This window comes from Mastigoproctus giganteus, chromosome 8, assembly GCF_048544385.1.
Source record: "Mastigoproctus giganteus isolate SK-2022 chromosome 8, ASM4854438v1, whole genome shotgun sequence".
NCBI classification, from domain to species: Eukaryota; Metazoa; Arthropoda; class Arachnida; order Uropygi; family Thelyphonidae; genus Mastigoproctus; species Mastigoproctus giganteus.
The window spans coordinates 218,459,610-218,473,630 of record NC_143582.1 but is presented as its reverse complement, the minus strand read 5'-3'; the positions used below and the strand labels follow the sequence as shown (position 1 = coordinate 218,473,630).

General features: G+C 42.4%; 1 protein-coding gene across 1 annotated transcript in view; it reads right to left on the bottom strand.

Annotated features, from left to right (window-relative positions):
* Positions 1 to 4,858: 4,858 nt before the first annotated feature.
* Positions 4,859 to 14,021, bottom strand: part of LOC150082295 (juvenile hormone acid O-methyltransferase-like) — a 70,366-nt gene continuing 61,203 nt past the window's right edge. The window contains exons 4-5 of the mRNA XM_090380477.1: positions 13,846 to 13,999; positions 4,859 to 5,037 (exon numbers count right to left, since the gene is read on the bottom strand). Coding sequence (XP_090236603.1) covers positions 4,859 to 5,037; positions 13,846 to 13,999 — 333 coding nt within the window. The remainder of the gene's footprint in view (positions 5,038 to 13,845; positions 14,000 to 14,021) is intronic.

Sequence of the window (14,021 nt, the reverse complement as noted above, 5' to 3'; positions counted from 1 at the left end):
TTTGAATTTTCTGCTTGGAGTTTACCAATATATGTATATTTTCGTAATGTATTCCAATAATTTTGCATTTTTTCAGTTTTTAACAAAAAAAATATGTGTGTTTATTGCGCCTTTTATTTAAACATAAAATAGGAATTCTGCAGAAAATAAAAGTTTCTTCAATTTTACTCTTTAATACATTAAACACGCGAAACTAAACTTTCTCATGTCCAAGATAACCATCACGTTGGAAAGTATCCGCAGTGAATATTGTTTCAATATTCTAGAAGATTGTAGATGGCTCTAAAGTGTTTTCCATAATATAAAATGAGTAAGAGCTGTAACTTGTTAAATCGAACACCCGTCATTCAGAAAGAGTAGCTTCAGCTTTGTGTGTTTCTGGAGAAACTTGGCAAGAAATAAGGAACTCAATGTTGAAAAAAGAAGTGCTATTATAACTCTGTATAAAGAAAGGTAGTCCATGAGAAGTATTGGAATTTCTGAATACAATCCAATATTCTGTGGACTTCGACTTTGTGGAAGAAATTTTATATTACAAGAGGACAGGGACTCCCCAATCTGGCTACCCCAATCGCCTGACTTAAAACCCAGGAGCGCTTTTATGGGATCATCTAGACCTTGACGTCAAGTTCGTGAAGTTGCCCATCTTCACAAAATTTAAGGGAAACCTCGCAAAAAGCTTGGAATAATGTTGGTCAAGACGTAAAAAATTAATCGCCAGCGAGCGTGTCATGTCGGGAGTGTATACCCGTCTTTGCGTTCTTAGCTTAAATACACTGCCGTACTACTAATATCGGAACATTCGTTCTTCAGTGTGCGTGACGTCTTTCGTAGGCATCTCATGTCAGACACAAGTGTTAATATGCTCATGGGCCTTCGCGGTGAAAGTAATGAGACTGTGAATGCAAGATGACCCGACCGGAAGTTAAATACTTCCAACGCGGAATGATAATAGAGTGCCACATAAGCAATCAGTCTGTACGTGACATTTCAATGCACTGATGATCCATAGTTCGATGATGATGCGATCAGCAAATACTGTAGATGTGGATTGATGCTGACACCGTCACAAAACTATCCCGAAAAACCTCGAAGCTGACGGAATGTGACAGGAGGACCTGGTTGGTTGGTTGGTTGGTTGGTTGTTGTTGGGCCTTAGGCTATTAGAAACTTAGGCCATGTTGCAACGTATACTAGTTATAATATATATGTAAATTGTATGTGTTTTGTTATGTGTTTTCTGAACGAAAAATCAGTTTCCGAGAGAAAAAAACTGTGCCACCTACGCCTGACACAGAGTAAACCAGCTATGTTGTGAAAAAGATGTTAAAATCTAAAGTTCCTGATGTACAAAAGGTAAAAGGTAAACTGCATAAAGTTTCCTCACGTCATAGACGGGTTTTGAACTCAAGTCTCTCCCACCCTGTCTGGGAAGGACGGTGATTATACCAACTGTGCTACACACGAGTTCGAGAACAGTACAAAAAATCGTCAGCTCGGAGAGCAAATTAATATTTTTGCAAGACCTCAGCGAGACGGTTAGGACACATGTTGGTTTTGCATAGATGTGGTAGATGCCAGGGGAATACTTCATTGTCCGACAATTAGGGTGAGTGAATTCAGCTTGATCATCAGGGTCTGTTTTTCATGGTTTGGCTGGTAATACAACTTTGTTGTTTTGAGAATACAAATAGGTTGTATTTTGGACGATATTGCGTTTCCTACGTCGTGACATATTGGTTTCAGGACATGAACTTCAAAAGCATAACTGGCCAACCCAGAGCCTCAATTTATCCTGTAGAGAATCTCTGTGATGAATTGGATCGTGTGAGGATAGAATATTTTAGAGAAAATATTAGTTTTCGTATAAATAAAGCTTATTTGTGCACTGCCCTACAATAAATATATGGATATTAATTGCAAGGCAATGTAGTTTCTTCTTTTATTAGCTTAAGACAATTGTATTCATGTTACAAGAAGATATGATGTTTAATCGAATTACGTTAGCATTTTATTCGATAAATATCGTTTTTATCTTTTATTACAATATCACATATAATATATCTACACCGATGAGTCAAAACATTATGACCAGCGAGTCGTTATGCAAATCGAAGGAACTGCAGGTGATCTACGGCACGTGTGCAGTCGGGAAACGGTATAAAAAACACCTGATACTGAGCTCCGTTAATCAGTGTTACTCTTGTTCTTCAGATGGGAAAGGCAGCGAACGTAAGCGAATTTGAGAAAGGTCAAATTGTAATGGTCAAACGACTGGGTCAGAGCTTATCCGAAACAGCCCGGTTAGTGGGATGCTCAGGGTCAGCCGTAGTCAGTACCTAACCGAAAGTGGTCCGAGGAGGGGAAACCCACGAACCGTCGGCGAGGTGTTGTGGACGACCACGGCTCATCGATGCTCGAGGTGTTGTGGACGACCATGGTTCATCGATGCTCGAGGTGAGCGAAGACTCTCCCGGATGGTACGTGGGAAAAGAAGAGCGACTGTAGCGCAACTCGCCGGTAATTGGAATGCTGGTGATGGGAATAATGTGTCATAGCACACAGTACATCGAACCCTGCTAAAATTGGGGCAGCGCAGCCGCAGGCTGCTCCGAATGCCCATGCTAACCACGGTTCACCGGTGATAGTGCCTATAATGGGCACGGAAGCATCGAAACTGGACCTTGAGTGATTGGAAGAAAGTTGTCTGGTCCGATGAATCATATTTCCTGTTGCACCATGTGGATGGCCGGGTACGTGTGTGTCGTTTACCTGGGGAAGTGATAGCGCCTGGATGCATTGTGGGACGAACACAAGCCAGTGGCGGCGGTGTCATGCATTGGGCGATGTTCTGCTGGGATACCCTGGGTCCAGTCATCAATGTGCCGGGCACTCTGACGTCTACCACCTAAAATATCCAAATAAGCCACAGGGCCTCTTGGGATTCTACCGACACATAGCATTCCTAACAGTGCTAAGCAAACTCCTAGAACACCTCCTGCGAAACAGAATCAAGCAACACTATATAAACCCAGTTCAGCTTCCGAAAGGGATGCTCAGCTGTATATGCTCTCGAGAACATTACCAGAGCTGCCACAGCACCAAATAAAAAGATAAAAAGTATTTACTTGTCATTGCAGTCGACTTTGCCAGGGCGTTTGACACCCTCTGGTGGCCAAACGTCCTCAGCAGACTCCGAGAACGTTTCCCCCCCTCACATCCCTCTTTTCCTTCAGGTGGGGCATGGGTATGCCCCACTGACATTTGCCTGGGTTGTCTTCGCTATTGATCCCACGATCTTCAGTCTTTCCCCCTCTCTATCTGAACGCCAGTTCATGACCTACATCAAAATTTTAACTTTTCTAAATTATTTTCGCCAACTCCTGGACCACTAAATCTCCAGTGCACCCCATCTAACCAGGAAAATAGAATATGTATGTGTTGAACATACCAACGGGCACACTATATAATTTTTTTATAGGTACTAGCCACTGAAATCTCAGGAAATTAGGTTGCAAGACCTGCTAGAGTACTTCTTTAAAAATACTGGTGTACTTGGTCTGCCTTCACGCGGCGAAAGTGGGGGCAACGTCGGGCCTGAGCTGAGGTCTGGCTGTTAAATGGGCAGAAGAACAACGGTACACGACACCACATACCTCAAGATCCATACGCTTTTAAATCACTGGCCTTTACAGTGAACTGTATCACCACAAAATGTAAGCTACGCGGAGATGGGGGAAACCCCTGGTGCCGTCTGACCTTAAAAACATTTTAAACTTTACCTAAACATTATTTGCTGACCAGGTACACCCTTTCATGGCAAAGGTCTTCCTCTCTGGCCGTGCCGTCTTTCAGCAGGATAATGCGCCAAGCATCTGTGGTTTGTGTTGGAACAGCAACTCCGATCTGCGGCGTCTCAACCACGGACCTTACAGGAGTTAAAGGATCTGCTGGTTACGTCTTGGTACCAGATACCACAGGACACATTTAGAAATCTTCTAGCCTCCATGCCTCGCCGGGTACGAGCTGTTTTGTGTGCAGGTGGAGGACCAACATCATATTAGGTAGATGGTCATAAAATTTTGGCTCATCGGTGTATTAACTAATAAATATAAATTACAAAAGGTGGAAGCCGGTTCCAAAAATTCAACCACCCGCTGGCTGAAGACAAATTTTCGCACATCGATCCGACAACCAGTCTTCCTCAACTTGAATTTATGCCTCTCCGCAAGTTGAAGAATACCATCAATATTCAGCTTAAGCAATACATTCAAGGCTTTAAACACCTCAATAAGATCATCCGCAGGTGACTGTAATCGAGACGCTGTAATTTCCAGAACTGAAGCCTTTCTGGGTAAGAAAACCCTTTTGTTCCCTTCGCCAGTCTGGTCTCTCTTCTTTGCACCAGTCCCAGCAGATCTACACCCTTCCTAAAGTGAGGCCTCCAGACCATATACAGTACTCAGATTGCGACCTACTGGTGGGTTTATTTGCATTTATTCCGTATATATGGTTTATTAAAACTCAGCAACTTTGTATATATAAGTTTTATTGCAGGAGCTGAGAGAGTTCATTGTAAAAATAAAACACACCACAACTGGTGGCAAGGGATTTAACAAAAAGTATTGAAAACTAAAGGTGAAATCTAATTAATACAAAGAAATCAGTTTACGATCCCTTGTGGTATTTATAGTCGATAATAAATGCCACTTAGAAATTGTGTGGCAATTCGACTGCGATGTTTCATATTAACAGTTTTTACAATTGTGCTAACGTATTCCTATTTTCATCATATACAACTATATAATATAAATTTTCCTTATGGAACTGCAGTCCCTTTGCGTAATTGGTTCCCCTTTCATCGGTTCGTTGCTGGCTTCTTAATTGCAATGGTCATTGAATGGTACTCCAAAGTAACTGTATCGTCTTCGGCTTTTCTGCAATTACTTATGTAGTAGTCGTAGATCTCTTGCACAAACTCCATTCTTTTATCCACAGGAATGTAAACAGAATAAGGACAAATGGAAAGCATCCAGTCTGAAATTAGATAACCACGATAAATCATTACATATAAACACAAAAATTAAAATATTTAAGGAATTCTGATTAATATAGTTAGGGAAGAACGTTAAGTGGTAACTACTATACATTAAGGTAACGTTTCAGGTATCTAACAGATACCCACCATCAGACCGTGCTGTTGGGAGGGACAAAAATAGAAAGGGTTACAAATTTGAATACAATTACAATTATGTAGTAACTGCATAGCTGTTGTATCTCTATCTCTAGAAAAAATTCTAGTTTTAAAACCCGAAAACTCAAACAATAATCATTCCTTCCCAAATTTACCCATGAACGCAGTATAAGAATACTTGTACTAGAGGCAAGGCGATGCTGGATCTCATTTTTCCATCCAAGCAGATCCTTATTTTATAAGCAATTTCATTTCTGCAGTCTGATCACAAATAAACATATCACAGAACATTAGATGCACTACTTCTGTCCCAGATAAGTTGAACTTTAGAAGAGCAGACTAGTCACTATTAGGGCGTGAGCTCAATTGCATTGATTGGTTCTCCTTCTCACGGATTAATGATCTTGACGCAGTCACCGATCTTCTTATTAGCACAATCTCCTCTATCATTCAAGAGTTGGTACCTCTTAGTAAAAATTACAGAATAGATTCCCTCACTGGATCATGACAGACATAATTGCGATTATACGAGCCAAAGAACAGTGCAGAAAACACTTTAGGACCACACATGATGAAGCATATATGGCACTGTTCAAGGAATACAAAAGCAACGTTAAAAGGATTATCAGAAATCAGTACGCTCGTTATACTCAATCATTCAACATAGTTTCACAGTAAATGGAGACCTGAAGCCATTTTGGAACTTGCTGAAGAATTCTAATAACTGCTGAACAGGAACCAGGATCATTGATTCCGATGGCAAGCCTATTATTACCTGTGATAAAACTAAAGCAGATCTTTTTGCGACCTTTTTCTCCTCCTTTTCGGAGAAAACTGCTGCTCCTGCTGCTTCAACTTATCAATTTGAAGTCATTAAGGATGATACACTGAATAATCTCTCGGTGGACATAGCGATATCATTCAAGCGCTTCGGAAACTAACAAAAGATTTTTCTGCAGGCCCAGATAAGATTCCACTTATCCTGTGGAAGAAATGTTTTCCACAACTTAAATATATAATATTGCATATATTCAATCTTTCCGTTAAGACTGTCTACCCCACTCACTTCAAAACTGTTAATGTTATTCCTATCCCAAAGAGAAGAGCAAACTACTCACTAGAAAATTACCGTCCCATCTGCCTTATGAACTCGCTGGCAAAAATTCTGGACACTGTCATTCACCACCGATTAATGGAATATTTTCATCACTTTATCTGCGACTGCCAACATGGCTTCACCAGGGGCCGATCAATTACCACTAATCTTCTCACTATCTGGCAACAGGTTCTAGACACCGTCGATCGCGGGGGACAGGTTGATGTGATCTACACAGACCTTACTAAGGCTTTCGACAATGTCCCGCACAATCAACTTGCTCAAAAACTAAACCGCTATGGAATACTTGACCCTTTACTATCCTGGTAGATGAGTTATATTTCATATCGAAAACATAGGGTGATCATCGGACAGGAAGTCTCAAGGGAATTTTTTCCATCGAGAGGAGTACCACAGGGATCATCTCTCGGGCCTCTTTTATTCACCATCTTTATCAACGATCTACCGCAATTTGTTGAGAGAGGTGGTATTAAGATACCAATGTTTGCCGATGATGTGAAACTGTATTCACGTATCAGCAGTCAAGATGATGCAGTTAACTTTCAGGCTGCTCTCAACTCTCTTGCTGATTGGGTTGCTTTGAATGGTTTGGAGGTTAATACTAGGAAATGCAGCTCTATTTCCTTAGACACGGAGCCAATCCGAACTAAAGGATTCGCAGGGAAACAACAACTCGCAAATTCTCCCAGAGAACGACCGAGCAAAGCAAGCGGAAAAAAGTAATGATGGCCCAAACAAACAGCAATCATTTGTGCCCTTGGATCCTACCCTACCAGAGGGTACAGTGTTGGAACAGGTAGTTGTCTTGAGGACAAAACTAGAAACTCTTATGAAAGAGCCAACCAGCCGGATTACTACTTCCCTTCGCAGCGACATTGTCGCTTTATGGAGCCAATTAGAGACCATCCTTCTTACTGAGCATTTGGAACAGGAAAAAACTAAGGCAAAACTTGATGCCTTACTAGAAGAGAGAGATAAACAAACGCCAAAGCGTTCTCACTCCTATTCCGATGCCTTGAGGATTCCAGCACCATCAACAACAGCGGGAAAGAAACCAATCACAAAGAAACCGCTTCTACCAACGCCGAATATAGTGATATTCCGGCCAAAGGATACAGAAGAAACCTGTACTAGTGAGGACATAAAAAACAAGATAATAGCCACCAAGATAATGAAAGAGGACTTAAAGCAAACAAGAATTAAGGGAATTAGAAAGATGAGAAATGTGGGAGTAGTAATTGAAACAGAGAGTGAAAAAGAAGTGCAAAGCATCATTAAGAATCCCAAGATTGCAACCCTTGGACTCAAAGCTGAGCTACCCAAAATAAAGAGACCGTCTATAGCCATTTTTGACGTCAGTAAAGAAATCTCACCACAACACCTAGCAGAAGAAATATATCAGAGAAATTTGCGAAACACACTTCCAGACGCGGAATCGCGCAATCTAGTAATGCCAAGATACTCTACTAAATCCAGGGATGGCGCAAGTACAAACTAGATCGTGGAGTTCTCTCCGGCAGCATGGCAGGTGATAAAGAATCAAGCCAGGATCTACATAGAATGGGGAAGTCACCGCTTCTGGGAGCATATAGCCGTGCCCAAATGCTTTAGGTGTTGCAAATACGGCCACACCTCCCACACATGCATGCAAACCACCCCCACCTGCGGTCACTGCTCTGAGAAAGGGCATGATTACAATGCTTGCCCCAACAAAGCCAAGGAGCCAGTTTGCATAAATTGCAAGTCACTGAGAATAGACTATAACAATTCAATCAGGGATCCCAAGTGTCCAACCTACATAAAAGCCAGAAGTTTATACCAAATACGAATCAATTATGGGGACACGTATTAAAAAGTTTAACACTACTATGATTAAGTTCTTTCAAGTAAATGCGCAGAGGGCCAGAGCAGTGGCCGACCAAATCCGTGTCAAAGCAGACGAAGAAAATGTTGAAATTGTCATACTCCAGGAGCCATATGTAAACGCAAAAAGTGTTAGGGGGTATCCCCTGAACTACAAGATAATTCAGACGGATGTGGACATCCCCTGGGGGGCTATCCCAATCAGGAACCAACATATTACTGCTACCAGAATTACGCAACTTTGTACGGCTTGGGCTGCCTGTGCCCACATTATTACAGCCTTGGGCGCCTTTTACATTGTTGCACTATATTGTAGGCCCGGAGAAGAAATCACTTTTGCAATTAATTACTTACAACACCTCCTTGATGTACTACCAAATCAAAAGATAATAATTGGTGGAGACGTAAACTGCCGCTCGCCAGCCTGGTTTAGCACAACACCGGACAGACGGGGTACCAGGAACGGCCAACTTCTTGAGGAGTTCCTTATCGGCTCCCAGATCTCAGTCCTTAATCAGCCACACCAGCTCCCGACCTTTTGCAACACCCTTTGGGAGTCCACGATTGACGTCTCTCTTGCTACAGGAAGTATTGCACCGTTCGTAACCAACTGGAGGGTGCAAGACTCATGGACAACATCAGATCACCGTGTAATAACCTTTCAAATTACCAGAACTCTAACAAGAACACCGCCAATCAAGCAACTCCATAACAGATTTGCCATAAGTAAAGCAGACTGGTAGCTCTTCAGGAACTCCTTGACTGCAAAGGTAGAAAATAACCAACAGATGCTGGACCAATGGAGTGATCCTCACTCATGCCAACGCAAGGTAACAGAAATTATTACAAGTGCCAGTGCAACAGCTAAAAAAGAAAAAACCCACTGCCTTGTGCAGTTCCCTGGTGGACACCTGAGATTCAGCAACTGATGAGAGAAGTAATTAAAAGAAGGAAAGACTTCCAAAGAGCACGGAGGACCTGGCCAGCTGCAGAAGTTGAAGTGCTTAGGCAGCACTACAGAGATGTCAGGAATTGTTATACCGAAACTGTCAAGAAAAGTAAAAAGAGATCATGGGAGGGCTTGGTCTCCACAACAGGAAATGCTAACCCCTGGGGGGTGGTTTACAAAGTCACCATCAACAAACTCCCCAGAGGCGAAGTTTCAACATCCACTCTCACAGCACAAGGTGTGCCCACCAGAACTTGGGAGCAATCAATGGAAAATATTCTCGACGTTATTTTCAAGGACCCAGCTATACCGATCCAACAAGAACAGCACCAATTGTGTCAAGAAAACCAGAATTATGACACATCACAGCAGGAGTCCCCTTTCTAACGGGAGGAGCTCCTAGCAGCCGTCGAAGAGATCAAACCCAAGAAATGTCCAGGCTTAGATCTGATCGAGACGGAAATTGTTAAAAAGGTAGCTGAATATGCACCGAAGCTTCTGCTGGATCTGTCTAACTGCTGTATGGAAGCAGGAAAATACCCAACCGAATGGAGACAGCAAATATTAAGTTAATTTTGAAGAACCCAACCAAACAGCCAGAGAATCCAGACTTGTATAGACCCATTGCACTTCTATCAGTGGTGAGTACACTATACGAAAGATTCCTGCATAAAAGAATTTTCCAGTACTATGGAGCAGCAGGACTACCAGCGGTGAACCAATATGGGTTCAAACCAGGTTCCTCCACGATTGATGCATTGAAAAACCTGCTCACTGCAGCGAGGGAATGCAGCAAGAAATACTTCTTCCTGATCTCCATCGACTTCGCCGGGGCTTTTGACTCACTCTGATGGCCGAGTGTCCTCGGTAGGTTGAGGGAGGCCAGGGTGCCAATAAATCTATTCAACACCATAAAAGATTACCTATCACAGAGAAAGGTCGAGATCAGTACCCCGTACAAGAATATAGTAAAACAGATCTATAGAGGCTGTCCGCAGGGGTCTGTGCTGGGCCCATTGCTCTGGAACATTGTCTTCGATGAGTTCTTGAGGATGGATCTAGGGGAAGTCAAATCTCATGCTTTTGCGAACGACCTCATCCTTATAGTGGAAGCAAACTCAAGAGCTCAGCTTGAGACCTGACCAATCATGCCCATCGACTGCTTCAAACTTGGGCAGCAAAGAACTTTCTCACAATATCACCTGCGAAAATCTTATCCATTCACCTTAAAGGCTCTCTCGACATGTGTAGACCACCCAAATTAAAATTGATGAGAGCACGATAAAATTGGGTATTCTCCTAGACAGCAAACTATCCTTTCAGTCACACCTTAAATACATCAGAACGAAGATCAGGAACTACTCGGCCCTGGTGGCTAGAGTCTCACGAAGAGACTGGGGCCTCAACAAGAGAACGCTGGCACTCTATTATAAGACAGTTTTCATCCCAGCAATCTCATATGCTTCAGCCATATGGTACGATAAGACCACGCTAGTAGTAAATAGAAGAAAGCTGGATTCTACCCAGGGATCCATCCTCCGCGCCATAACCCGCGCCTGCAGTACAGTGAGTACTCCAGCCTTACAAGTAATAGCAGGAACACTCCCACTAGACCTAGAAATCGTTAAAACTGGAATGCTCTATTACGTTTCCAAAGGAGGCCCAGTTATCTTCATGAATTTTACAACTGATCCCACTAATAATAGGAAGGCAGAAAAAGTACGCTTACAGAACCACCTGCTACAGGAGTGGCAAAACAGATGGGCTAGAACCACCAAAGGAGAGATCACCCGCAAGTTTTTTCCACACACAAATAGAGTATACCCGAAATCACCATCATGGTTCTTCCCAGGACTTCATACAACGTACTTAATAACAGGGCATGGCCCCTTCAATGCAAAGCTCGCTGGCTTCAGACTCACAGACAACTCACATTGCACTTGTGGAGAAATAGAATACTGGAACCATCTTATGTTTGACTGTCCCATGTATGAAGACCTAAGATATATTCTAATTGCAAAAGTGAGATATCTTCCAAGAGGATAAGAATTTCTCCTCCTTGAAACCGAAGAGGATTATAAAGCATTGTCACGACTTGCCCAGGACCTCTTCGCGAGAAGAAGGGTGCAAATTGCCATACACTGAGGAAAAGAGGAAATGCCACTCAACCATGACAACACAAAGACAAAACATATCACCAACTAGCATTTCTCCTCTTTAAATGAAAGAAGATTAAAACCGAAAAACTTGATGACAGACTGCAAGCACAACCTCAACAACCCTTAACTGCAAGTACAGGACTTGTCCTAGGAATGACCTACAACCCTAGAAGTTGATATCTGTTTAGAAGAAGTAGAACTTAAATAGAAGACCTACCATGGACTTGACCTCATTGCAGCTCTGCTGCCAACGCCATAGGGAATCCTATACCTGTGCACTCTTCCTCGGTACTTTCTTTCCATTTCCCTGGGGAGGGAAGGAGATGGTTTCACTGTCTCTTCTCCTCCTTGCCCTCCTTTTCCTCTTGAATAAAAGGTTCCTCCTCGCCCTCCTTTTCCTCTTGATCGGCATCCGGCACTACCCAGCCATATCATCAACCTAAGCTCGAAAACTTTCACAACAGCAGAAGTTAACTTTAACTTTACACTTTTAACCCTACACTTATCTCCACTCTGGACTCCCTAGCCCGACCTCCACAACAGTTTAAAGAATGTTCAGAACAATCAAGTCAAGGTTGCCATCTATAGAACAGACATGCAGTTACTACACAACACAGATTACAAGAGGATCTACAAGGAGAATAACAATCTAACCACCTGTAAAAGAAGAGCCTTAAAAAACCTGAAAGAAGGCAGAAATAGCCATATATCAAAAGCAGACAAAGGAAATACAACAGTCATTTTTAGAAAGAAAGATTACATCACAAAAGTAGAAGAGCTTTTAAAGGACATCAGCATCTACAAAACATTGAAAACAGATCCTACCAGTGGTCTCGAGAAGAAAGTCAAAAGGAAACTACAAGCCTTGCTCGACTGTAAATGTATAGGTGAAGAACTCCACAAGAAATTTAATCCCAACAGCCCGGAAGCAGCGTACCGTTTGCTAATATAAAAGCGCCTAAACCAGGATTCCCTTCCAGGCCTATTATCAGTGGTAGGCATCACCCCAGGCAGAAGATATCAAAATGGTTGACACATCTGCTCTCCCAGATAGTTCCAAAGAACCAGAGATCATTGAAAAACGGCCAGGATTTAATCTCAAGGCTTAAGAATGTGGAAGTCAACAGTGACGATATCTTGACGTCGTTCGATGTGGACTCCATGTTCACAACCATACCCCAGAAGAAGACAAAACATGTCTCCTTCAAGCAATAGACAGCGATATCCTTCTGGGATACCCATTTCAGAAATAATAGTCCTCGTAGATCTTTCCATAGAAAAGCCGTACTTCACATTCAACGTGGGGGATTCTATACGCAGATTTCTGGCCTCAGCATGGTTGTATTTGTAATTGTAATATTGGTAATTGTATTCAAATTTGTAACCCTTTCTCTTTTTGGTCCCCCCCAACATCACAGGCTGATGATGGGTATTGGTAAGAAACCTTAATGTACACTGAAAGGACAGAATTTATGGGATACCTCGTTTCTGGGCAACGCGACGATGTCACCCATCTCACTAATGGTCGATTGGTTATGGTCTGGAGCGTGTTCAACTGGCACACGTGGTACCTCTGGTAAGTCTAGATACATCTCTGAACAGTCCAGGTTACGTGTCCATCCTTGCAGACCATCTGCATCTCTTCAGGGTCATCGTGCACCTACAGGTCAATGGACACTTCCAGCAGGACAATGCACTTTTCCTCTGAGCCATGATGACTAAAACTTGGTTCGAAGAGAATTCCGCAGATTTTTGACACCGTAGAATTGCTTCTCTGTTCACCGGACATGAACCCTGTGCGGGCATCTTTGGGATACTATGGAAATGTTCGTTCGACCTTTGGATCCTCCACCCAGGAATGGGATAGAATTATGGACAGTGGCGAAGCAAGCATATATGTAAATCCCTGTGGAACGCTTTCGTGAACTAGTGGACTCAATGCCTCGGCGTGTGACTGCCCATATCCGGGCGAAAAGTGGACCTAACCGTTACTAGGTAGGTATTTCATGATTTCAGTGCACTGAGTGTAGTTGACTACTGTGTGGGTCGCCAACGAGTGGACAAATGGTATTTAGGGACTCTACAGGATGATACGTCTTCCAGGAAAAGCATGCACAATTGTTACATAAGAAAAGGTTGCTTGGCAGACAATGTCATCATGGAAGATCAGTGTTAGGCACTTAATAATGTGGGCCGAGAATGGATATCAGTGAAGGATCGGCCTCCGGCATCATCCATGACAAATTGCAGAAGGTCTCAAGGGTGTCATATGTTACATTGAGAGTCGGTAATGAGACTTTCATCCGAAGGAGAATCGGCAGCAGAAATTCGTACCTTTAATCGCTGACAAGAATCTTGCCTCTTAATTAGAAGAACTTTGCTGAATTTAGTTCCATCTACAGACTAAAAAACTCAAACTAAATTGCTGTCGGTATGATGTCATATATTCAACTAAATACTATTTATAACAGGATGAAATACTTTATAAATATTTAATGTTTCTATAATCAAGTTATTGAAATTATGGAGACACTACGAGGACATTTATGAAAAGAAGGCTTACCCATGCATTCTTGGGCGTCTTCCATTATATAAAAGTTTTCCTTATCTTCACACCTGACGATTTTAAATCCGATCTGCTCCAAAATCTTGCGAATAGTACTGAGTCTTCTTTCTTTGTCCATAGAATGGATCATTGGTTCGAAGAGCGGTACTTCCTAGACATAACAAAAACAATTT